A 25,747-nucleotide genomic window follows, 5' to 3' on the forward strand; every position below is an offset into this window, starting at 1 on the left:
ATGCGCACAGGACTAATAGAGAGCTAATACCGTAGTTGAGGGAGGGCCCTTCGGGGCACCTCTGGCCCAAGGGCCCCGATGCGGTCACAACCTCTGAAACCCCTATTGCTACGCCCCTGTCTATATGGCTGGTATTGTGGTAAAACCCCTCCCACAGTGTGATGTCAGGACCTAGGTTCTGGCAGTTTCCTGTCTGAGTCTTGTAGCATTGTGGGAAATAACAGCTGTTTCCAACTGCCAAGCAACCAGTATCTCCCTCTGTGCATATGTATAGACATGAAAAAAAAAATCCTTTTAGTCTATTGCTATGCTAGTGGTGTGGTTATAAATAACGGCAGTTGGCGCTGTGTAGTTTTTTTCTTGTCTGCCAGTAGTAAAGATGATGATGTGCAGGCTGATTGTGGATCAAAGTACATGTACAAATTACATGGTGAATATCAATAATTTCTTGATCTCTTCTATTTTCCAACTTCCACTTTGCTGTGTATTGATTTATTTTTTTCCCATTTTCACTAAACTTCCTCTTTAACGCTTCTCCTTTGAGGGGTTAAAACCAGAGCCGGATCAGACACAAGGCAAACTTAGACAGTTTCCTAGAGCCTGGAGAGAGTCTCGGGGCCTGTTGGATGCTAGCTCCCACCAAATCTTACTAAAAAAGACCGGTGATGATCAGCAGTTGGCAAAAACTGCAGTTGGCAAAAACTGCAGTTGGCAAAAACTATCTTGCCTAGATCCCCCATTTCATCTTAAACCGTTTCTGGTTAAAACCGCTATGTGTGCTCCAGTGTGCATGCATCCCTGCAGACACATGCATTTTGGCAAAATGGACATTTAGTGCACCAATTAGTGAACAAATAGGAAATTTATAAATGTCCATTTTGCCTTAACCACTTCAGGACCGTAGGCTTACACCCCCTTAGTGAACAGGCTATTTTTTTACAATTTAGGCCACTGCAATGTTAAGGGCTTATTGCAGGGCTGTACAACTCAGCACACAAGTGATTACCCCCCCCCCCCCCCTTTTCTGTGCACCAACAGAGATTTCTGTTGGTGGGCTCTGATCGCTGCTGCATTGTTTTTGTTTTTTTATTTATTTGTTTTTTGTTTGTTTTTTTAAATTATTTTGCCCTTTTTTAATTATTTTTTTTCCCTCCCTCCCCTCGCCAGCCAATCACAGCGATTATCTGTCATAGGCATCAGCCTATGACAGCCAATCGCTCCTGAGCCTCCTAGGGGGACAGCCGTGTCACAGTAGAGCGCTGTAGATCGCACCGCTGTATGATGTAAATAGATGGCGGTTTCGCTTTCTAACAGACTGCTAGTGGCAATCGCCGCTGGTAGACTGATGACGGAGCAGAGATGGGCACATTGGCGTGCGCGATCTCCTGCAAAGCCCCGCCCCAGGACTTCACGCCAATTGGTGCTGAGCAGTCCTGGGGCTGCAGCTGCGTGCACGCCGGTCGGCATGGAGTGGTCGGCAAGTGGTTAAAGATAACCAGAGATCAAAATAGTAGTAGAAGCGATACTTACCTGTGGCTTCCTCCCGCCTCATAAACACATGTCAATCCTTTGCCGTCCTCACGCGGTCTGCTGTTCAGCCGCGATCAGCCCCGGTAACTTGCTCAGTAGCATCAGTCGGAGTCTATTGCTCAGGCGCAGTAGGTCTGTGAATTCGCAGAAGACCCAGACTGGGCGCGACTGGGCAAGTTACCGGGGCTGACTGAATTGCAGACCGCAGGAGGATGGCGAGGGACTCCCACGTGTTTATAGAGCGGGAGGAAGCCCCCGGGTAGGTATCGCTTCTACTACTATTTTGACCTCTGAGCCTCTTTAAGTGGATAAACAATACCAGTTGCCTGGCAGTCCTGCTGATCTCTTTGGCTGCAGTAGTGTCTGGATCATATACCTGAAACAACCATGCAGCTATTAATCCAGTCAGACTTTGGTCAGAAAATCTGATCTGCAGGCTTGTTCAGGGTCTGTGGAAAACTGTTGTATGCAGGTTTCCAGGCATTAGCATAACCACTTGTGTAGCCAGACATCTGCCTGTAGTATAGGAAGTGTATGGAAGGGTGGGGCAATGTTACTTCCCAAGACTCATATCTAACAGAATTACAGCCATAACTGGGTCACAAGGGCTGGACCAGTAGAGGTCAATTCATTATGTAAGAAAACTGACAGCTCCTCTCGAGTGACATATAATGTGACAGACCTGCAAATCATGGATGAGTGGAGGTTTTTCAGTCTGTCCATTAGTGGCTGGAGCCTGAGGGCCCACATCACAGTAAAGATAAGCTGCCCTTGAGGTTATGCATCACCTACAGGCCATGAGGTGATGGAAAGCTGCTGGGAGAACATCAAGAATAACCACATTCACAGAGGTACACTGGAGCTTGTCTTCTGTGCTAGGCAGTGGCGTAGCTAAGGTGCTGTGGGCCCTGATGCAAGTTTTACAGTGGGGCCCCCCAAGCACTCTATACATAACAATTGCCACTGCGCACCAAAACCTGCCAATGGCAACTACAGTGTCAGAGGTGCAAGAAGGGGATGGGGAACAGTTTGTTAGTGATTACCACCATTCACAGTATCTATAGAAGTGATAATTATGAGCACAGGACCAATAGAGAGCTAATACTGTAGTTGAGGGAGGGCGCTTCGGGGCCCCTCTGGCCCAAGGGCCCCAATGCGGTCGCTACCTCTGCACCCCCTATTGCTACGCCCCTGGTGCTAGGGAATCTCCAAGAGCAGATCCTGACATTACCCACAGAGATGCCATCGTTGCTGCATGCATGCTGTGGGGGGTGGGATCAGGGCTCTATGCATGTCTGGTTCAGCACTACAGAAGCAAATATGTGCGTGTTGGACGCAGTACAAGTCAGGCAGTGATAATTTGTAGCACAGACACATAGCTGTTGGATGTGGGTGGATAACTGGGAGCTGGGAAAAAAGGGTGCAGGCAGCTAGTGGACAAAAAGGGCGCCGCCCTTCACTCCCATAATAAATAACGTTTAATGGGCGCCAAGCAGGAAAAAAGGGCGACGGAGCTAAATAAAGTTTACAAACGGCGCCCGGAGATGTTTAATGATTTATAACTGAGCTTGTGGTGATTTACGTTTATAAAATGCACTAGTGCCGAATAACGTTTATAAAAATACTAAACATATTTATCTTATTTAACTAGTTAAAACATTGTTTAAAGTTTTATACCTTACTGTTTTTAAAACATTATTCACAAAATAAAGCGATCAGTACGTAATGTAAATTGCAATATATTTTTTTGTTTAAAGTTTTATCCCTTACTGTTTTTAAAAATGTATTCACAAAATAAAGCGATCAGTACGTAATGTAAACTGCAATATATTTTTTGGAGTCACAATTTGTAAAACATTATTATGCACATAATAAAGCGATGACTAAGGGGGGTGGTTAGGGTTAGGCATCACCAGGGGGGTCTTAGGTTTAGGCACCACCAGGGGAGTCTTAGGTTTAGGCACCACCAGGGGAGTCTTAGGTTTAGGCACCACCAGGGGGGTCTTAGGTTTAGGCACCACCAGGGTAGTCTTAGGTTTAGGCACCACCAGGGGGGTCTTAGGTTTAGGCACCACCAGGGGGGTCTTAGGTTTAGGCACCACCAGGGGAGTCTTAGGTTTAGGCACCACCAGGGGGGTCTTAGGTTTAGGCACCACCAGGGGAGTCTTAGATTTAGGCACCACCAGGGGGGTCTTAGGTTTAGGCACCACCAGGGGGGTCTTAGGTTTAGGCACCACCAGGGGGGTCTTAGGTTTAGGCACCACCAGGGGGGTCTTAGGTTTAGGCACCACCAGGGAAGTCTTAGGTTTAGGCACCACCAGGGGGCTCTTAGCAGGGGCGTAGCAATAGGGGGTGCAGCGGTAGCGACCGCATCGGGGCCCTTGGGCCAGAGGGGCCCCGAAGGGCCCTCCCTCAACTACAGTATTAGTTCTCTATTGGTCCTGTGCTCATAATAATCACTTCTATATATACATTGAGTAGTGGTAAACATTAACAAGCTCTTCCCCATCCCCTTCTTGCACCTCTGACACTGTAGTTGCCATTGGCAGGTTTTGGTGCGCCGTATCAATTGTTATGTATAGAGTGCCTGAGGGGCCCCATTGTAAAACTCGCATCGGGGCCCACAGCTCCTTGGCTACGCCACTGGCTCTTAGGTTTAGGCACTACCAGGGGGGTCTTAGGTTTAGGCACCACCAGGGGGGTCCTAGGTTTAGGCACCACCAGGGGGGTCTTAGGTTTAGGCACCAACAGGAGGGTCTTAGGTTTAGGCACCACCAGGGGGGTCTTAGGTTTAGGCACCAACAGGGGGGTCTAGGGGTTAGGGATAGGTACAGGGAGGGTTCTGTGTGAGAGTAGGCTTAGGTATAGTTTTACTACAATTTTAGTAATATTTACTAATGTTTTACAACACTTATTACGAACGTAGTTATATTTATATCATCGTTATAAAGAATATTTTCAGATTTTATTATAAGAACAAACCATAAATTAAGGTTATTCACAATAATATACAATTATAACAATTAATCATATATTATCGTTATTTTAATAAACGTAATTCTAAGTTTCACTTTTGAAACAGGGAAGATTAAAGTTTTCACAATTGCCGATTTCATAAACATTATTTAATGATTTATAAATTTGTTAAACATTATTTGTAAACGAAATATAGCACACTATTTTTATAAACGCTATTAATGATTAATTGTTAATTAGCGTTTACACCCCGCGCCCTTTTTGTCTGGGCGCCCTTTTTGTACGTACGCGGATAACTGAGGAGTGCAAGAGTGGGGAGGAGACATACAATGTAGGTAATATATGTAAGTAGAGTGGAAGAGAACACAGTAGGGTTACAACAAGGATGGAGGGGCAGGTAAGTGAACAGGGTGGGTTCATAGTGGGGAGGTAATTTGATGGTAAAATGGACAAACTGAATACAGCTTGGAATTGGGTCAATCAAAATAGTCAGAAAGTGCATTTGGATAGCCCAATTCCAAGCTGCACACAACTTTTATTATTTGCATGCCAGTTGGAATTATTGGCATCTCCATGACCGTTTATAGTTGATAAAGTTGGGCTTATTGTCTTGTTTGCTGCCTTTGTCAGTCTATACATTGTAGACCACAGGTCAGGTGTCAAACACAATGGCCGAATGCGGCTCTCCTTGCCATTTGATGTGGCCCTTCAGAGCTTCAAATGTGCATTATTGTAAGCAGTAAAACAAGAGCACACTGCCTTCCGGTCCAGAGGAGAACAACGGTGACCATTTCTGATTGAAATATTGTCAGTTTGAGGTGGGGTGCAGCAACAGGCCATGGGACCCCTCAGCAAAATGACCATATGGCCCCATGTTGGCATCCAAAGCCCCTCATACGGCTAGCATCTTGCCTTGGGTGCTACATTTTCATTTTGAAAATGGTCTGTCGAAGCAGCACTGGGGCAGGTCAATATAAAGTTATGCCAGTAGTTTAGTTCGAGACTGTTCAATAAATGTTGAATCTTAATACACAATTTGGCGTCAATCTAACATTTCGTACAGGTGCCCCCTGGGGTCGATTACACATGTATGCCATCAAGAGATGATCTGGTTCAGAGTAGCATCGGGGCTTTATCTGTGACCCTCAACTGCATATGTGCTGTATTGTTGTGTTTTTAATGTACAGAGTTCACTTAGGACGTGCAGTTACGAAAGTGGCGAAATGTCTGGGTCAGCCCCTCCTTACCACTGACCCTTCTTGCAAAAGTCTGGCAAAAAATTTAATAAGTGGGGTTTCCTGGTGCTAGTATAACTGTGGAAACAGACATCTGCTCGTAGTATAGGCCCTATATATACTATAGGGAGTCCATGGGTGAGTGGGGAAATGTTTACTACAGGAGGCTCAGATCTCCTAGAACGGAATGGAATTAGAATTATCTGCCCATTATTCTGAATAAATGTTTGCTGCCTGCCTGCAGTAAATATTATTATAGAGAACAGCCCAAGGTGCAAGCGCAAGCAATAGACCTCAAACAATAGGAAATGTCTGTTACACTTGACATGTCTCATAATTTGAATACTTTTGTTTCTTGGCTTCAGTTGAGGTTTAGCTTCTAGCAATCACAGCCATGGCTGGGTATAATTTTAGCACCCCTAGGCCAGTATTTTTGTGGCTCCCCTACCAAGTGCAGCAGCACCCCCACCCCATTCCATGCATTCTCTTTCATGTTGGACAGCCGCTCTCCACTTCCATGTGTTGATCTCAATTTCCAGCCTGTTTTATCTGTACGCATCCTTCTCTTCCATGTCTAGCCACTCCCTTGGGCTGCACCCGTCAAAGGCCTGGGCCTTTGTGGCTTTTTTTTCTAGAAATCCGGTCCTGTCAGTAGAGGTCAAGTCACAATGTAACCTACAGGTGAAAAGGTGACAATAGTGTCTTGATGGAGCTTAAGGGCCCAAATCACGGTGAAGATAAGCTGCCCTTCAGGTTAGAGGCTATTAGTCACCTACAGGCCATGAGGTGATGGAAAGCTGCTGGGAGAAGATCAAGAAAAACCACATTCACAGAGGTACACGAAAGCCCGTCTTCTGTGTTTGGAAATCTCCAAGAGATGATCCGGAGTTTACACACAGAGATGCCAGCTTTCCTGCATACATGTGGTTGGGGTTATGTGCCACTTTTGAATACAGGAGGATACAATGTGTGTGTTAAGTTTATGACTGCAGATGCATTTTTGTGTCTGTGCAAGCAAATATGTGCCTGTTGGACAGAGCACAGGGTGGGAGTATAAGTGGGAGTCAAGACATGGGGAGTGAAGCGTGGAGATGGGTGGTTAGGTGAAGATCAGAAGTGGTGACTGAGTAGGGAAAAAGAGAAAGATACAGGATGGGAGTCAGGAGAAGTGGTGTGGTAACTGAGGGTCAGTGGTTGCATGAGGGGTGGAAGAATAGATTAGCAGTGGTTGGGTAGGAGAAATAATATCTCAAATTCAACTAGCAAAGTTGTAGCCATTCCACATGAACCAGAAATAGCCAAGGCAGTGTTGGAACTTCGCATGATAGTAATTAAATGACACATCTAAGGAAATTTTTTAAAAAAATGATCTACTTACCCGGGGCTTCATCCAGTCCCTGGCAGCCGATATGTCCCTTGCTGCAGCTCCGGTGTCCCGGATCCCCTCCGTTGGAGATGCTGACCTTGCCAGGTCAGCATCTTCTGTGCCTGCATGAACATGCAGCCGTGCCGCACGCACTCACGTGGCCTGGAGCATTCTGCACAGGCGCAGAACTACTGCGCCTACGCAGAACGCTCCCGGCCACTGGTGCGTGACCACAAGCGCAGAAGGTATAAAAATATAAAATATATCGGCTGCCAGGGGCTGGATGAAGCCCCAGGTAAGTTAAAAAAAAAATTGGGGGAAACTTCCTCGGACCGAAGAGTAGGATTATGGGAAAAAGAGGAGTGGAGAACTGACCCTATGTTTTGGGCAATATTGGCTTTAATTCACTAAGTATTACCACATGTATCCATTTTTCATTCACTGAGGGGAAAATCTTAATGATTGTGATGCAGTATTTTGGTAAATTACCAAACTATTACCGCATGTGTGAAAAACAAAGTGAATTTGGGGGGGGGGGGGGGGGGGGAAGAGTGGAAAACACTGAATGTGCTATTTTACCAACCCTATTTTTCACCGAACGTGTCTTAGTGAATGGAAGCCATTGTGTCATAAATGTGCTTGCTCATTGGGGTTGATTCATGAAGCTACGCTGCTATAGCATCGCGAGCTCTATGACAGCACCGCACTCTAAATTCAAGGCTGCACGCTACGCTCACTCACTCTTACAGCGCAGCATGCCTTCCTTAGTTATGCACGTTGCTTACATAGCAACGCACGTAAAGGAACGTGCGTTGCTATGTAAGCAGCGTGTATAACTAAGGACACTGCAAGAGCGAGCGTAACGTGCAGCCTTGAATTTAGAGTGCGGTGCTGTCATGGAGATCGTGATGCTATAGCAGTGCAGCTTCCTGAATCGGCTCCATTGTTTGTCTGCATTTTGCTGGTACTTGTGGGATGGGACTCCTCTCTGAGTCACCACCAACCTATAGGAAGAGCTATGAGCTGAAAGAGGAACTTTAACCAAGGACTGAACTTAATCCCAATCAGTAGCTGATACCCCTTTTCCCAAGAGAAATCTTTTCCTTTTCTCGAATAGATCATCAGGGGATCTGTATGGCTGATAATGTGGTGAAACTCCTCCCACAGTGGGATGTCATGCCCATGGTCCTGAAAATGTAGCTGTCTGTGAACCGCATTTTGGGAAATAACAGCTTTTTACAACTGCCAAGCAAGCAATAACTCCCTCTGTGCATAGAACTCTCAGTAACGAACATTCCGTACAGATCACCTAGCACAACTAAAAATGTCAACACCAGTGATATATTTCAGAATGTAAATCAGGGAGAAGAAAGATATTACAATGGGCAAACACTGACTAAATAATCTATAAATATATTATAACAAAATGCAAATTTGTATTTATTTTGTTATTTTCACTACAGTTCCTCTTTAAGAATACACTGTGCTCTGGAGCTGGCGGTTAGAAAACAATGCTATATCACGTGGCCTTTCAACATAATCCCCTTTAGTAAATACTGTGTGGCTTTTAAAAGGCCACACTGTAGTGCAGAGAGGAAGTTCTGAGTTCAGGTCCACTTGAAGTGTTGTTCCTGCCTGAGGCCTGGTGCACACCAAAAACCGCTAGCAGATCCGCAAAATGCTAGCAGATTTTGAAACGCTTTTTGTTATTTTTCTATTCTGTAACAAAAACGCCGGCAAAACCGATCTGAACAGGCGTTTTTCAGAGCGGTTTGCGTTTTTCCTATACTTAACATTGAGGCAGAAACGCACCCGCAATCCAAAAAATGCCTCACCCCGGCATTTTTCGTTTCTGCAAAACGCCTCCTGCTCTGGTGTGCACCACCCCATTGAGATACATTGACCAAGCGGATCCGCAGCCGCAAGCGGCTGCAGAAACGCTGAAAAAGCCGCTCGGTGTGCACCAGCCCTGAATGCGGCTTTTATAACTGGCCAGTCTAAATATTAATGTACAGGGCCTTCTTGGTACAGTGTGCTGATCCTCTTGACACCATTGTGTAAAATACAAGCAAACCTCACAAGAATGTGGGATATTTGCCTGTTGCTGATAGGTATGTGCACTGATTACATGACTCCCCAACAATGGACCCTTAATGAAATGTCAACAACCTTCCAATTAACAGGTCGGTAATAAATAATATGGAAACATAAAAGTTGAACAATAGGAGCTAAGGAAGCATGGGTTGTTGCCAGGGTGACCCAGTATTTGTGCTGGCTCAGTGCCCTCCTCTGCTCTGCATGCTCGGTTGGCATCGATCTGTCTCCTTCTCCCTGGCAATGATTAAACCAGGCAAAGCACATTGGAATCAGGGGGGGGCGAGCCTGGACACGTTCATATAAGATGTAACTTGGAGAGTGGTGTCAGTGCCTGGCTGAGAAGCCCAGCAACACATGCCCGGCCCGTGCCAGCTAGTGTGGTAAGAGAGAACCGACTTCTCTGCTTGTTGTAGTATGAATAGACTTCTAGCTACCTGGGCATTGGGGGAAGGGGGGGGGGGGGGGGGCAGCACCAAAAAACACTGTTTACAATTTGTGCTTACTTTTATATAGAGATATATTTTTAGGGGACATTAAGGAATGAATTTGCCAAGGGGCATACTAGGCTCTTTAGGACAGACTGCCCGCGCTGTAAGGTACAATGTTCTGAGAGAGCTTGCCCTGTGCTCCACCCCCTTACAATTTGTCTAGCAAGTGGCTACTTCGCCCACAGGGCCTGCTGTTAACCTCTTCATCTCAGCTGCATTGATGAGGAAGAGGAAGCTTTAAAAGGACAACTGAAGTGAGAGGTATATGGTGGCTGCCATACAGAGGGTGGGTGGGCGAGGAGGGACATATGTCCCAGGGTGCAGCACTGTGAGGGCGCTCAGCACAGTAACTGCTCCCCGAAGTCCGGGAGATGAAGCTCACTGGCTGCCTGAAGTGCCCCTGCTTCTCTCCCTCCCTCTGCAGAAGCGTTAACAGCAGCAGTATAAGGCTATCTAAAGGGGGCACATCTGTTTATCTAAACAAGGTGAAGGGGGCACATCTGGCTAACTAAAGGGGGGCACATCTGGCAATCTGAATGAGGTAAGGGGGCACATATAGCTATCGAAATAACTTTTGACTCCACCCATGACTATGACCACATTCTGATGTGTGGCCACGCCCATTTTGTCCAGAGGAGGGGGGGGGGGGGGCACAAAAACTGTCTGTGTCCCTGGGTGCTGAAAACCCTAGCTACGCCTCTGCTGCCATATGTATTTCTTTTTAAGCAATACCACTCGCCTGGCTGCCCTGCTGGTCTTGACTGCAGTAGTGTCTAAATCATACCTGAAACAAGCATATAGCTAATCTTGTCAGATCTGACAATATTGTCAGAAACACCAGATCTGCTGCATGCTTGTTCAGGGTTTGTTCAGGGTCTATAGCTTAAAGTATTGTAGCCAGAGAATCAACTGGGCAGCCAGGCAACTGGTATTGCTTAAAAGGAAATACATATAGCAACCTCCATATACCTCTTATTTCAGTTTCCCTTTAAGTGAACCCGAGGTGAAAGTGATATGATATCCATATAACTCTCACCACACCTGACCTAAGAGGGATAGTAGGCAGCCACATTTATTTCCTCTTAAACAATACCAGTTGCCTGGCTGTCCTGTCGATCTCTTTGACTGGAGTAGTGTCCGAATCGCACACCAGAAACAAGTATGCAGCTAACCCAGTCAGACTTCAATCAGACAATCTGATCGGGATGCTTGTTCAGGGGCTGTGGCTAAAAGTATTTGTGGCAGTGGATTAGCAGGACCGGACGTAAGGCAACTGGTATAGTTTAAAAGGAAATAAGTATGGCAGTTTCCATATCCCTCTCACTTCAGGTGTCCTTTAGGATGTCCAAGGGAATATTCCTACATTTCCATTTATTAAAACAGTCCTTTACATTAACGTATATTTTGATATAAGGTCGTTTCAGAAAATAATCCTGATCAGAATAAAAAATCCATATACTGTATTTATGTTTTTGGATAGACTGGGGAAAGGTTACAATTCTGTCATTTTTGAATGTAGTCTTTGTCTCATTCTTTCCAGTCCATGCCGCTGGGGTTCTTTCTAAGGCAAAGCGCGCACTTGTTTGAATGATAATCATGTGTTTTGCCGCACTACAGGAAACACACCCCGCCGCACATGTAATCAAAGTCAATGGGCTGAATTGGGAATTCCTTTGTGTTTGGCTGCGTCCTGTTTTTGCGTTTTTCTCTGCGGTGAAAAATTGGACAGGATTAAGCCTTTTTTTCTGCATATTTCATGTGTTTCTAACTCTAATGTATTTTGCCGCAATATGAAAAATTACAAATGAAAATGAAAAACAGTGATTGAAAAAAAACGTGATCACAGAGTGAGGCCTAGTTCACATTATAAATCGCCAGCGCTATCACAGGTGCTAAGCAATTTATTGAGCAATTTTGAAAGCGCTTTTCCAAGTCCTTTTAGGCTGCTTACACACTAAAACGTTACAGGCGCACTTTAGTGCGCCTGTAACGCTCCCCCAACGCACAGAAATGTAACACAAGTGGGCTGTTCACACAGCCCACGTTGCGTTACATGTAACGCTGCACGTTCTGCCGAAAGTGCAGCATGCTACGGTGTTAGAGCGGCTATAGCCGCGTTAGACTGTTTGCACATGCTCAGTGGGGGGCGGGAAAATGCAGCTACAGTAGCCGCGCACATGGCTACTTAATATTCACTGCACTGGCGGCCGCTGATTGGCCGGCGGGACCACGGGATGAGGAGTGTCTCGCTCCGCATCACGTGGTCCCGCCGGCCAATCAGCGCCACTCTGGGAGACCTTATACGGATAGAGCTGCCTAACGCGGCTCACTCTACCGTCCTCTCCCGCACCACCATTGGTTGCGTTAGGTGAACGTTATGCGACCTTAACGTAGCACCTAACGCAACGTCTTGGTGTGCAAATAGCCTAAGGGCTAGTTCATACTGGGCGCTTTGGTAGCGTTTTGCTGATCGCCGGCGATCAGCAAAAAGCTGTTTTTTCACTGTACAGGAAAGCGATTTATAAGTGATTGCGTTTTGTGACTCTATAATATTGAAATGCAATTGCTCCAAAATCGCTTCAAAAATGCTGCATGCACCATCAGCAAATCGCTAATCACTGGCAATCGTTACAGTGTGAACACTACCATTGAACTGCATTAGCAAAAGCATTTTGCTGATAGCCAGTGATCAGCAAATCGCTGAAAAATCGCCCAGTGTGAACTAGACCTGAGAGCGATTTTTGCTTAGAAAAGCTTTTATGTAGCGTTTTTTTTTTTTTTTTCACTTTGAAAAGTAAACTCTTTGCCCCGGAAATGAATAAATACAATTGGCTTGATTCACTATAAGACAAATAGCACGCCTTATCAAAGTTAACACGCCTTATCAGAGTAACAGCGAACTTATGCCTGCTAATTGGCAATGGCACTCGTCCTGCCCTGAGCCCCTGTGGGTTCGTAGCACTCGCTATGCTACTCTGATAAGGCGTGTTAACTTTGATAAGGCGTGCTATTTGTCTTAGTGAATCAAGCCCTATGTATTTATTCATTAAAAGGACACTGCCAAATCGCTTTTCAACTCGCTTTTTTGAACGATTAGCGATTTCCCTATCCTTTCTATTGAATCTTAAACACTCCGAAGATGGTACAGGAGCCGCGTTTGCGATTGGATAGAAAGCTCTTCGCTTATGTGAGAATACTCAAACGAACATTACACAAGTGCTTTTAAGGCGATTTTTAAACTTGCCAGCGCTAAACCCTCCCACGAAATCGCCCCTAATGTGAATAAGCCCTAAAAACACTAAAAACCACCCATGATATCACAAGTGTGTGCCCTGCCTAAAAAGAACAGTGCAAATTTTTACAAAAAGGATGGTGTAATCAAGCTTTAGATTAAGGTTAGAGTTGACCAGGGTTTGAATACGGCTTAAACAGTAAGGAATCTATGGGCAAGGCTCCCTAATGAACCTGATCGCCCATGGAACCTAAGGCCCCATTCACACAAGAACATTTTGCCGGCGATTTCTGCAAAACGATCAAGCGCTAGTGCTTTTTAAAGCGCCAGTGCAATAACGTATGGGCCCATTCTCACTTGGGCGATTTGTGTTAATCGCCGGCGATTAACGCAAATCGCCCCCCAAAAAATTGTATCCTGCACCATTTTCAGGCGATTTCCCGGCGATTGCGTTTAGTGCTAGAACCGCTAATCGCGATCATGGAAAATCGCCCCAAGTGTGAATGGGAATTTTTTGGCGTTTATTGCCAAAAATCGGCAGAGCAAAATGCTAGCAAAAGCGCTAGCGTTTTGCGTTTTGTAAGTGTGAATGGGGCCTAAGGAGCTGCAGCTCTGAAGAGCTTTGAGTCCAGCAGGAGAAAAGCGCGATATAAAAGTTGTCTTGTACAGACGATGCAACTTTCTGTCAGATTGAGGGGTTGAATTGATCATTTCCCACAGATCCAGTGTGCTTCCGATCGATTACGGGATCAATTTTGTGCAGTAATGAACTGAAAATTGATCCTGTTATCGGTCAGGAGCAGAGCGGACATGTCAAATTATCGATTTGACCCATCGATCTGATGGAAAGTTGCATTATGTGTACCAGCCCTTACCTTGTTCTAGATATTACCTCTGTCTTCCTGTATGATTGGGGTTACCTGGACAGAAGGAGAAGTGATTCTGTTCACTGAGTACACAAACAGCAATAACAATCTGACATCTGCATGAGAACAACTAATACATTTTCTTTGCTGGATTTCCTTTCCCAGCTGCCCACACTCCTCACAAACCAGCTGCACAATGATCTAATCTTCTCGATAAACCAGATCAGATCTCTGAAAATCTGACTCAGACTGATATATATATTACACTTGTGTTCACTGAATCTTTTTAAAAAGCAAAATGATGATCAGAGTGGATGGTAAATTCCCAGCCATATTAACGAAATTTCATTATGACAAAACAAGAAAGGAATACATCACTTCACTATTTTTATAACAGTCATAATTTGATCTTATTTTCATCATAAATTCCACTGAAAGGTTAAATGTAACCATAAACAGCATCAGACGTGGCTCATGGAAACATATCATTCCCAAATGCATTTGTAAATTCTAATGAAGTCTAAAGAAAATTGATAAGTAAAGTGAACAGGAATCAGGCATTTTGCCCCCCTTTTTTTTTTCTTGCCAGGTTATGAAGACTGCCATATTTACACTCACCTAAAGGATTATTAGGAACACCTGTTCGATTTGTCATTAATGCAATTATTTATTCAATCACATGGCAGTTGCTTCAATGCATTTAGGGGTGTGGTCCTGGTCAAGACAATCTCCTGAACTCCAAACTGAATGTCAGAATGGGAAAGAAAGGTGATTTAAGCAATTTTGAGTGTGGCATGGTTGTTGGTGCCAGATGGGCCGGTCTGAGTATTTCACAATCTGCTCTGTAACTGGGATTTTCACGCACAACCATTTCTAGGGTTTACAAAGAATGGTGTGAAAAGGGAAAAACATCCAGTATGCAGCAGTCCTGTGGGCGAAAATGCCTTGTTGATGCTAGAGGTCAGAGGAGAATAGGCCGACTAATTCAAGCTGATAGAAGAGCAACGTTGACTGAAATAACCACTCGTTACAACCAAGGTATGCAGCAAAGCATTTGTGAAGCCACAACACGCACAACCTTGAGGCGGATGGGCTACAACAGCAGAAGACCCCACTGGGTACCACTCACCTTCACTATAAATAGGAAAAAGAGGCTACAATTTGCACGAGCTCACCAAAATTGGACAGTTGAAGACAAATGGAAAATGTTGCCGGGTCTGATGAGTCTCGATAAAGTCAGAATTTGGCGTAAACAGAATGAGAACATGGATCCATCATGCCTTGTTCCCACTGTGCAGGCTGGTGGTGGTGGTGTAATGGTGTGGGGGATGTTTTCTTGGCACACTTTAGGCCCCTTAGTGCCAATTGGGCATTGTTTAAATGCCACAGGCTACATGAGCATTGTTTCTTACCATATCTATCCCTTCATGACCACCATGTACTGATGGCTACTTCCAGCAGGATAATGCACCATGTCACAAAGCTTGAATCATTTCAAATTGGTTTCTTGAACATGACAATGAGTTCACTGTACTAAAATGGCCCCCACAGTCACCAGATCTCAACCTAATAGAGCATCTTTGGGATGTGATGGAACGGGAGCTTCGTGCCCTGGATGTGCATCCCACAAATCTCCATCAACTGCAAGATGCTGTCCTATCAATATGGGCCAACATTTCTAAAGAATGCTTTCAGCACCTTGTTGAATCAATGCCACGAATGCCAATGCCACGGCAGTTCTGAAGGCGAAAGGGGGTCAAACACTGTATTAGTATGGTGTTCCTAATAATCCTTTAGGTGAGTGTATTTCTTTGTAAACAATACACATTGCCTGGCTGTCCTGCTGATCCTCTGCCTCAAATACTTTTAGGGCTTGTTTTCACTGTAGCGGTGCGGAATCGCCTGGATTCCACCACAGAAGAAATCGCATGCAGGTGCGGTTTTTTACGCGTTATTTTACGCGATTACGCATGCGATTTCGCATAGGATAGGCTATGTGCGTTTTTAACCATGTCACTGCCTGTGTTAATTTACATTGGTTCCTATGCAGAATCGCATGCGTAATCGCGTAAAATAACGCGTAAAAAAACGAATGCGATTTCCCTATTAAATACATTAGCGGCGATTCGCATGCATTCCACTAGCAGGCGAATTCGTTGGCTCTTTTGTGCGTTTTTTCACCGCTCATAAAAACGCACCACGCAAACGCTACAGTGGAAACAGGTCCATTCACTTGCATTACATGTGCGAATCTGCATGCGTTGGACGCATGCAGATTCGCGATAGTGGAAACGAGCCCTGAGGCTACGTTCACAGTGCTCCATTGCGTCATGACGGACATTTAACGGCAGACATCGCACAGCAATGAAAAGTCAATGCGAAGTTCACAGTGAATGCGGTGCGATGCGTGTCAACTGGGTCCGTAAAAATAACGCAGATCCTGCTCTGCGTTTATGCAAATCATGCATTGACTCGTTCAATGTTAGTCTATGGTAACACTCGCATGTTTGAATTTTTGCGCTGCGTCGCACTACATTATAGCCATTGCACATGCGCACATCTCTTTTTAAAAAGGAAGGGCTTTCTACTCAAATGTGCGACACAAACGTTGCACACCTGTGATGCAATTTTTCATTTTTAGGCCTCCGTTACAACGCATGCCACCGCAACACATTACTTGCTTCTTTGCGTTGCGTTTTATCCACGTTGTATAGCAGCGCAACGTGCGTTGGCACTGTGAACGTAGCCTTGGGCTGGATTCACAGTGGTCAGTTGCATAACACATGCATTAAAATGTGTGTGAACTGCAATGGAGACTGGACATAGACTTCAATGCAGAGCCTGCTTGCAGCAAGTTAGAATAACGCGATCCATTATTGTGAACAGGCCCATAGAATTGTATGGGCAGTAAGTTTTCTGCAATGCAACTGAGCACTGTGAACCTAGCCTAAGACTGGATTCACCATGGTCAGTTGCATAATGCACGCGTTATAATGAGTGTGAACTGCAATGAAGAATGGACATAAACTTTTTTTTAACAAATTAGTTAGAATAACGCAATCCGTTACAGCATAGTACTGTGTATAGCCCCATGGAATTGTATAGGCAATGAGTTGGGCAACACAACTGAGCACTGTGAACTAGGCCTTATGCCTCATACACACCTTCAATTTTAATTGGCCAATCACTGACCAATTTTACTACCTCCATGTAGTTAGTGGGTTTACCTATATGAATATATTCATAGTATTCAATATTTGTTAACCCTTATACTACATGGAGGAGGCATAATTGGTCAGTGATTGGCCAATCAGAATTGAAAGTGTGTACCGGGCTTTAGTCATAGATCCTGAACAAGCAGACAAATCAGACATTTGCCGCATGCTTGTTTCAGGTGTGTGATTCAGACACTACTAATGCAGGAAAGAGCAGCAGGACACCAGGAAACTGGCATTGTTTAAAAAGAAATCAATATGGCAGCCTCCATTTCCCTCTTAGGTCAGTTGCCATTATCTATAAACACACCCACTAACGTTGAGATAGACTAAAAGTGGCCATTAACTTTCCGATTCTTTGGACAATCAATCCTCCAATTCAATCACAATACCAATTGTTCGGGCCCACTAACAGAAGTAAAGCTGCTATCCAATTTGATCAAATTAATGGAATAGATCTTAAAATGTATCAATTCGATTGATATTATAATAGAATCAGAATGTTATCGTTAATGCCTTAATGCCACCTTAAAGAGTCTGAAGCCTTCAAAAATGCCTGTTTTTACGTGTCAGTTTTCTTCAGCATTAATGCCATAGCTGAAATGCTGCATCCCCGCGGCTGAACGTTTAATGAATACCCCCAAAATCTCCGGTGCAAATTTCGGGGCTCCTTCCTGGAAGAGGCAGAGCTTTGCGCAGTAGCTCTGCCTTTACTCTCGTCAATCTCTGTTGATCTCTGCCTCCTCCCACAACTTTGTCTTCTTTCACAGAGAGGGGCGGGGAGAAGCAGAGATCCACTGAGATTGATGCGACTGGAGGCAGAGCTACAGCACAAAGCTCTGCCTCCCCTGGGCAGCAAAATCCATGACCTGGAAAGTTGCGGAATTTTGCCCTGAGATTTCAGGGGTATTCATTGAGTGTTCAGCCAGGGGATGCGGCGTTTCAGCTATGGCTTTAATGCTGAAGAAAACTGACAAGTAAAACCAGATATTTTTGGAGGCTTCAGATTCTTTTTAAGACTCTCTTTAGGGCTTCAGACTCTGTATTCTTGCCAGTTGGAAACAGACGTTATTTCCCACAATGCAACAAGGTTCGAAAAGAAACTGTCAGGGCCATGGCCATGACATCACACTGTGTCAGCCACACAGATGCCCATAGTGATCTATTCGAGAAAAAGTAAAGATTTCTTGTAAAAAAAAAAAAGTAGGTATCGGCTACTGATAGGAATGAAGTTCAATTCTGGATTGAAGTTCCACTTTAAAAGAATCCTCAAAGGGCTGCTATCGCGGAAAAAAGTAGGCAGTTAAAATCTGACAGAACATCTGAAAAACTCTGAGCGCAGGGCGCTATTGCAGACGGCAATGTGAGCTAAGATACGTGTTGCCAGGGCTGCGCAGGCGTAGTGGCCGGCGAAAACAAAACTAAGCTGCAGAGGGAGAACGGAGGATCGTAGAGGACTGGCGCGGCACAGGATAGCTGCAGGGGGCTGGTAGAAGCCCCAGGTAAGTGAAACTTTTTTTCAGATGGTTTAAAGAGAATCTGTACTCTAATATTCTTACAATAAAAAGCATACCATTCTATTCCTTATTTTCTCCTGTGCCCCTCTGTGCTGTTTCTGCCACTCCCTGCTGCAATCCTGGTTTGTAATGAACAGGTTTAGGCAGTGTTTACAAACAAAAGACTGGCTTCTAACCACAGTATCATAGGCTGAGAACTAGCTTATTGTGTGACTCATGCAGAGCTCGGAGGGGTTGTGTAAAGCTTCTGCCAATGACAAGCAGTGCTGCACATTCCACATATTCCAGCCTCAGCCAGGCAGACACGACAGAGGAAAGGAGATAAGATTTATTACAGAGACAGTGCAAGTAGGAAAGGCTGCAGTAAGACGGGCCACATTAGAACAGGTATAGGAACTTATAGGATAGAAGAAATGAAGCTTAAAATTTTGTTACAGAGTCTCTTTAAGGATCCTTTTAAAGGGTACCTGAAGTTAAGTTAAAAAAAAAGATACCTCAGTAGTGGGAAGGATGATTCAGAGGCTTCCCTGATCCCCCCAGATCCCACTATTCCCACACAGGGTCCCTCTACACCACAGGTGGCTAATTCCAGGCCTGGAGGGCCAGATCCATGCCAGTGTTTAGGATGGACTGAGAAAGAGAGGAATGTGTTCTACCTGATGGACCACACCTTTCCTGATTCAGACCCATCAATTAATTTGCACAATAGACAAATATATGTGCGCAGCATGTTACAACCAGGACTAAAAGATATTATGTCCAAAGTGAATCAGTTCTCCAATGACAGTGTCAGACAATGAAAGGAGGAAAGGTAGCATCCAATGCAGCTCTCTCAGCGGTGGGATTTGACAAGTGTCTGCATCAGAGAAAGGAGAGAGAAGAGAGTGCCTCTATAGTGCAATACCTTTAATTCAGTTTGCAAATTGCAAAAGAAATGCACATACAAGCAGAGCCGGGACAAGGTCCTCCAGCACCCAAGGCTGAGACACCAAAGTGCGCCTCTCCATCCCTCCCACCTCAGCTGTCACACACTGATTGCTGTTAGACTAAGAGGGCCACAGGGCCCACAACCTCTGCAGCACCTTAATATCTAGTTATCTGGCTTGCAGTCACTGCCATGTATCCCCTTTTCTTATTTCTTTCTGCTTCAAACACAATTAGGAATGACAGCTGAATGAATTCTACGCCCCCTCCTACACTGCGCCCTGAGGCTGGAGCCTCTCCAGCCTATGCCTCGGCCCGGCCCTGCATACAAGATCACATAAATTTGCAAGCATATCTCACATGCTCAATGTTCCACTCCTCGGACGTCGACAGAGGGGTATGAGCATTATCTCACACTTCCTATTTGTGATCACACACTGGTGTGTTAAAATGCGTCGTCATTATCACCTGGCACACGGAGCTTGCCTGGACTCCAGACCCATCACGTACCCTTGTTGATTTCCCCTGCTGGCCACGGTTGATGTCTGAGGAGTGGAACATTGAGCATGTGAGATATGCTTGCAAATTATTCCAATCTTGTATGTGCATTTCTTTTGCAAATTGCAAACCGAATTAAAGGTATTGCACCATAGAGGCACTCTCCTCTATCTCCTCCATCAATTAATTTGAGCTGTGTCGAAAATGTGTGAGAATCTCGGCCCTCAAAGGACCGGTTTGACATCCCTGCTCTACACCTATTGGACACAAATGAGTCCAATGGGTTTCTTCTGACCATGATGGTTGTGTATGAGCTCATCCAAACTGGGCATAGGCACAAAAGATCTGTGCATGCCCAGTAGAAAAAAGTGCGCATGAATGGAGTCAAAAAGCTGTGCACAAGCAGATTTATTCTACTGGGCATGCCTGGATATTACTTGTGGATGTCCAGTCCGGCTTCACTCATCCACGCCCACCACGCCCAGAAGATGAAGAGGAAACCTGTGCTAGAATGATGGGCTTTACGAAAATCAGAGAAGCCTCCGGATCTTCCAGAGGCTTCCAACTACGGAGTTAAGTATCTTTTAGTCCTCTGCCCACTTCAGGTGATGCAAGGCATACATGGGTTGATTATGGTCTGATATTCCTAGTTGATAAATTCCTCCTTGAATGTAAATCAATTCAATTATGGTTGATTTCTACACCACACTGTCCACTGAATATTGCAGACATCTACAGAGCACCTTGCAAACGGAATTGTAGTTCTCGATGCAGCACAGTGCTATGCAGCCATCGAACTCTTACTGTCCAATCACACTTTCAATTGGTACATTGCCCAAAATAACAGTGAATTGATTGGGTAAACTGGCAATAGATGTCATGGTGATCAAACCAGCTGGAAAAAAATGGATTCATGTGTGCCTAGCCTCAGAATTCTCTGGGCAGATCTATCTGAAGACAGATCAATAATCCTTTATGAATAGGAGTCATCTCCACAAACATTGAGCATGTTAGGACTTGCAGCATACTCCCGTATCCTCACCAGCCCATCCGTGACGTACATGGCTGGAGCATTGACAAGTGACTTTATCGCCTGGTCACTCTAAGCCTCCACCTGAGCCTGGTAAAATCTTTTCCCCGGGTTAACGTCAGAGATACAGTTTGCTGTGGTGTTATCAGTCTGTGACAAGCCATATCTTTGTAATGTACGCATAAAATTTCCAAGCAACAAACCACAACTCATTAAACATCTTTAGCTCTCGATGGTTAATTCTGATACTTCAGATACCCAGAGCAGACGCTGAATTTATTCATAAAGCTGTATCGCTCTCTGGAGGGGTCTGGATTGTGATTAGACCTTTGCTGTCTGATTTGTAGGAAGGCGACGACTTGGTATGTAACGCTTGTTGGTCAGCTTCTTTGTATGAGAAAGCTGTAGAAATGTATGTAGCACTATTTGTAGAATTTTTCAAGCTCTAATTCAGACTTATGTTTTTATGCATTAAATAAATTTGCATGAATTAGAAATACAAAAAGGTTTTCTGCATTGCACGTTTTTGCAACAAATATATTTTAAAAGTACCTGGTTGGCTTGGTCCTATACTTCTGTGCTGTTAGAAGAGTGGGAATTGCTTCACCAACACAAAGCAGATCACCTGACCCTGCCCACCTCCTCCCACTGCAAAGAGAGTTTTACTCTCGGTGGCCAGCACTACAGCTTGGCAGTCTCCCCATCTTCTATCAACCCTCTTTCCCCAAGTAGTGTACAATAAAGCATTTACAGAAGTCTTTTCACCCACTCTCTCCTGCCTGCAATAAGAAACTGTTCATCAATACTATTTTACTTAGCCCTTTTATAAAGGCACTGTGTAGTGTGTGGGAAGGGCTAAATGCTTTCTTACGCCTTGTACACACGTTGGATAAAAGTCATTTGAAACATCGAATGAATGACAGATATTACTATACTGGAAGACGATTGGTATATAAAAAAAAAAGTAGCCAGACTATGTTAAATGACAATGATGAGCTATTTTGGCTGACCCGACTGGGAGATCAATTCTGACAACTGTTGAGCAGCTATTGAGTGGTTGGTTGGTATGTTCATCTTTCAAATGACATTGTTCAGAGCATGCATGTTGTGTGAAATGTCACTTCCACTTGACCGTGCAGTATTCAAACATCATAATATTTTGGAATATTGGTGTGTGAACAATGCTTAAAGGGACACTGAAGCGAAAATAAACTTGATATAATGAATTGTATATGTAGTACAGCTAAGAAACAGAGCATTAGTAGCAAAAAAAATGATTATAATATTGTTTCCAGTACAGGAAGAGTTAAGAAACTCCAGTTTTATATGCAAAAGAGCTTCTGTGAGTGCTCCGGCCAAACTTTAAATTGGCTAAAGTGCTGTTTTCTGGAGCGCTGATACATTAAACAATCAGAGGCAGATTTAGATAAGATTTTACTGCAGGGAAGTTCAAAGGGTCAATAGCTCTGCTTGTTTTATAGTTTAAAATACAGAGTGTGGTTTGTAGTTGCAAATATGACAGAATTATACAATGTTATAAAAAAATAAAAATATGATACTATTTACTTTGCTACTAATGTTCTATTAATTATCAGTACTACACATACAAATCATTATATCAATTTGTTGTTTTTTTCGCTTCAGTGTCACTTTAAACTCCTTGCTTTTTCTTTTTGCCAGGTAATGTTTTATGAGCGCAGTCGCTCGTTTGTGCGCGCCGCCTTAATTCTAGCGTGTTTGGCCCTTTAAACACTGATCGGCGACAGGAAGATAAGCATGTATACAAGGCTTAGGAATTTTCAAAATTGATAGCAAGCTCAGATGTATCTTCTTTGCAACTCATTTTACAAAGGTGACTGTTTTAGATTTGAACAAAAGTAAATCATTCAAGCTTTCAACATATAGTGCCAAACTGAAAGTTTTGATTTTTGTCAACAAAAATGGAATTTCTTGTTACTGTAATAGCTTTCCTTTTTGTGTAACTTGTAACTTATCATTGAATTGTTGTATCTTCTTCAGATCAGGACAATGGCTGTTCATCGTTCATCCCTCCCGGACGTGTCTCTGGCCCAATTAGCCCAGGCAGCAGGAGAAATCCCAGGCCAAACACCCTCCAGGCCGGCTGCCCTCATGACTCGCAGAAGCTCCCACACTATAGACATGTCTCCTCGTCCGTTGATGCGTTTGAGAAGCATTGAGGAGCACCATACTGCATATTCCCGCCGGAACTCAGTCATCAGCACTATGAACTCCCCCTTCTCCCGTAAGAACTCTCTCTGTGCAATGGGGTTAAATAAGCGCCTGTCTCTGGGGCCCTGGGCCCACTACGGGCGGGTCAGTTTCTCTGGGCTCCCCCTCTATCAACCCATCAAAGAAATTCGATATGAAAACACTTACAAGATGGGGCCTGATGAAGGCTGCAAGTTCAACCCCACCTGGGCCAAAAGGGTTCTGGAGGCTGTTATGAAGAATTATTTGCTAGACACAAACTACAACCCACTGACCAGCGGCCAACTGACACAGAACCTGTCTGACATCATCCGCAGTAAGATAAAGGAGCAGTGCCCAGGCAGGTACAAGCTGGTGTGCAATGTCTTTCTGGGCCAGAAAAGCAGCCAAGGGGTCAATGTGGTCAGCCGCTCCCTGTGGGACCCTCAGCAGGATAACTTTGCTTCTGCATCATTTTCAAATGCTAACTTGTTTGCCATTGCCATGGTACATGGACTCTACTATGAATAACGTTTGGAGAGGAGCAGATGAAAAATGTTGTTCTCACTGTATTATGCACTACAAGACAAAAACTATGACTGAAGTCAAGTCATACGCAGTTGACTGAGCACAGCAGAGTCACTAATGCTAGCGGCTCTAGCTGCCTGTGACAGATCTCTCACACTCCATGTTATGAGTATTCACACTGTACAGTACACAAGTGATTTCACGATTTCTATTTAAAAATATATGAAATCTGTCAGTTCCACTCAAGCCATTTTGAATTTTAATGTCATTGTGTAACTGTTAAGAAAACCGTCCCTGCAGTCATGGAGGGTTCAGGGTCACAGGGGACCGAAGCTTGTCTCCTTAAAGCGGATCCGAGATGGAAAACTAACTATACCAAGTAACTTGTCTATATATCTTATCTAAAGTTTAGATAGTTTGCCCAGCAAATCTAGCTGCAAACAGCTTCAATAGTTTATGATTATTTATTCCTGTGATTTAATGAGGGCAGCCCTGTTCTGTTTGTCACAGGCTGAGGGCTGGAGATGCTATCAGCTTACCTATGTGTAATGTGACAAATTCAGTCCCTCTGCCTCTGAAATCTCTGGCTCGTAACCTCCTCTTCCTGCCCAGACTGAGCTCCCATAAGCCCTTGCTACGGTGCCAAGGCACTCTAAAAAGCTGTGGGCGAGGTTTGTTTAGTTTATAGGGAGAGTATTAAGCCAAATACTTTTTTTTGTTTTGGTTTGAGGAACGCCCTATAAACTATATGAAAGGAACACAATTATGCAATGAGTAAAAGTTTATCTCGGATCCACTTTAACAACCTCCCTTGTAGAGCAGGCCTTGCTTCCATTCCACTTCTGAGAAGGGCTATAGTGGCCCCCACTTGTTATTATAGCCATGGCCATCACTACTGGGGCATGTTGCTTGGGGGCGCTATGATTTGCAGTTTTAAATTGCGTAGCTGTCCATTTCACGTTATATTTTCTCTGCAACAATGGCAAGCTTGAATTGAAAGCATGAAGCCTTGTGCAACTGAGGCTGACCAAATGATTACAGTGTAAGGACCTCTCCATCTAGCACTCTTTGGTACAATACTTTGTGTTGCGTACGAGAGGAATCGGCGCGGGAGACTTGGGCGCAGGATACAGCCGGTATATGGCTGATCCTGCTGCTGCACAAGTTCCCGGACGTGCTAAATACTATTCCCCCTCCAGGCCGCCATGGATGGTGGGGAATGAAATAATTCAAATACAATTGCTGGAAGCCGAATTGTGTTTTAAAAGTAACTTCAGCTTTGTCTTCTGATGGCGCCAAAGTTACTCCCTGTGCACTGCTATAGCCGTAATTCCTATTACGGCCTATGGCTGCATTCAAATCTCCTGCGCTGGATTCACTATGTTCGCTTTGTGATGCTGAAATTAACATCTCTGCAATGTAAGGAGAGGACTGAATTTTCACACACACAAAAAAAAAATCAACCACTTTAAATCTGAATTGCTCCATACAGTCTTTCAAATTGTTGTGAAACTGGGTGTTTCAAGTCCTACCCCATAGAGCCACATTAATCCATGCCATGTACTGATGAAGACCAACCAGTCTGAAACAGTCTTATGCATGTTGGATTATTATGGCTCTGTATATTTAAACAACCTGACACATCATTGCATTCCAACGGATCTGGAGGCGTGTTTAGCTTACAGGGACAATAACGGGTGATTTGCATATTTCAGCAGTGATGCATTGTGGGAGACATCTCAAAGCTCACTCCAACCTGAATTATTGCAAGTACATTCTGTTTCAAGAAAGTAAACTTATTTTCCATAGCATTTTAGTATGAGTAGTTTTTGGTCCATTGTAGCCCCCTCACACTCCTAGAGTTCTGGTTTGCCATAAGCTGGCTTGGTACTCAAACTGCTATGAAGAAATGAAGTGCCTCTGGAATATATTGTATACAGTATATATACAGTGGGATGTGAAAGTTTGGGCAACCTTGTTAATTGTCACAATTTTCCTGTATAAATCGATTACAATAAAAAAAATCAGTTAAATATA

At 44.3% G+C, this 25,747-nt stretch overlaps 1 protein-coding gene across 1 annotated transcript; it reads left to right on the plus strand.

The window, feature by feature from the left end:
* The first annotated feature begins 9,424 nt into the window (after positions 1–9,424).
* DYNLT4 (dynein light chain Tctex-type 4) lies at positions 9,425–25,747 on the plus strand. The gene is made up of 2 exons (XM_068242531.1): positions 9,425–9,584; positions 22,994–25,747. The coding sequence occupies exon 2, from the start codon at positions 23,003–23,005 to the stop codon at positions 23,711–23,713; it is 711 nt and encodes a 236-aa protein (XP_068098632.1). The 5' UTR covers positions 9,425–9,584; positions 22,994–23,002; the 3' UTR covers positions 23,714–25,747.

The sequence above is a fragment of the Hyperolius riggenbachi genome, chromosome 6 (assembly GCF_040937935.1).
Source record: "Hyperolius riggenbachi isolate aHypRig1 chromosome 6, aHypRig1.pri, whole genome shotgun sequence".
Classification (NCBI taxonomy): domain Eukaryota; kingdom Metazoa; phylum Chordata; class Amphibia; order Anura; family Hyperoliidae; genus Hyperolius; species Hyperolius riggenbachi.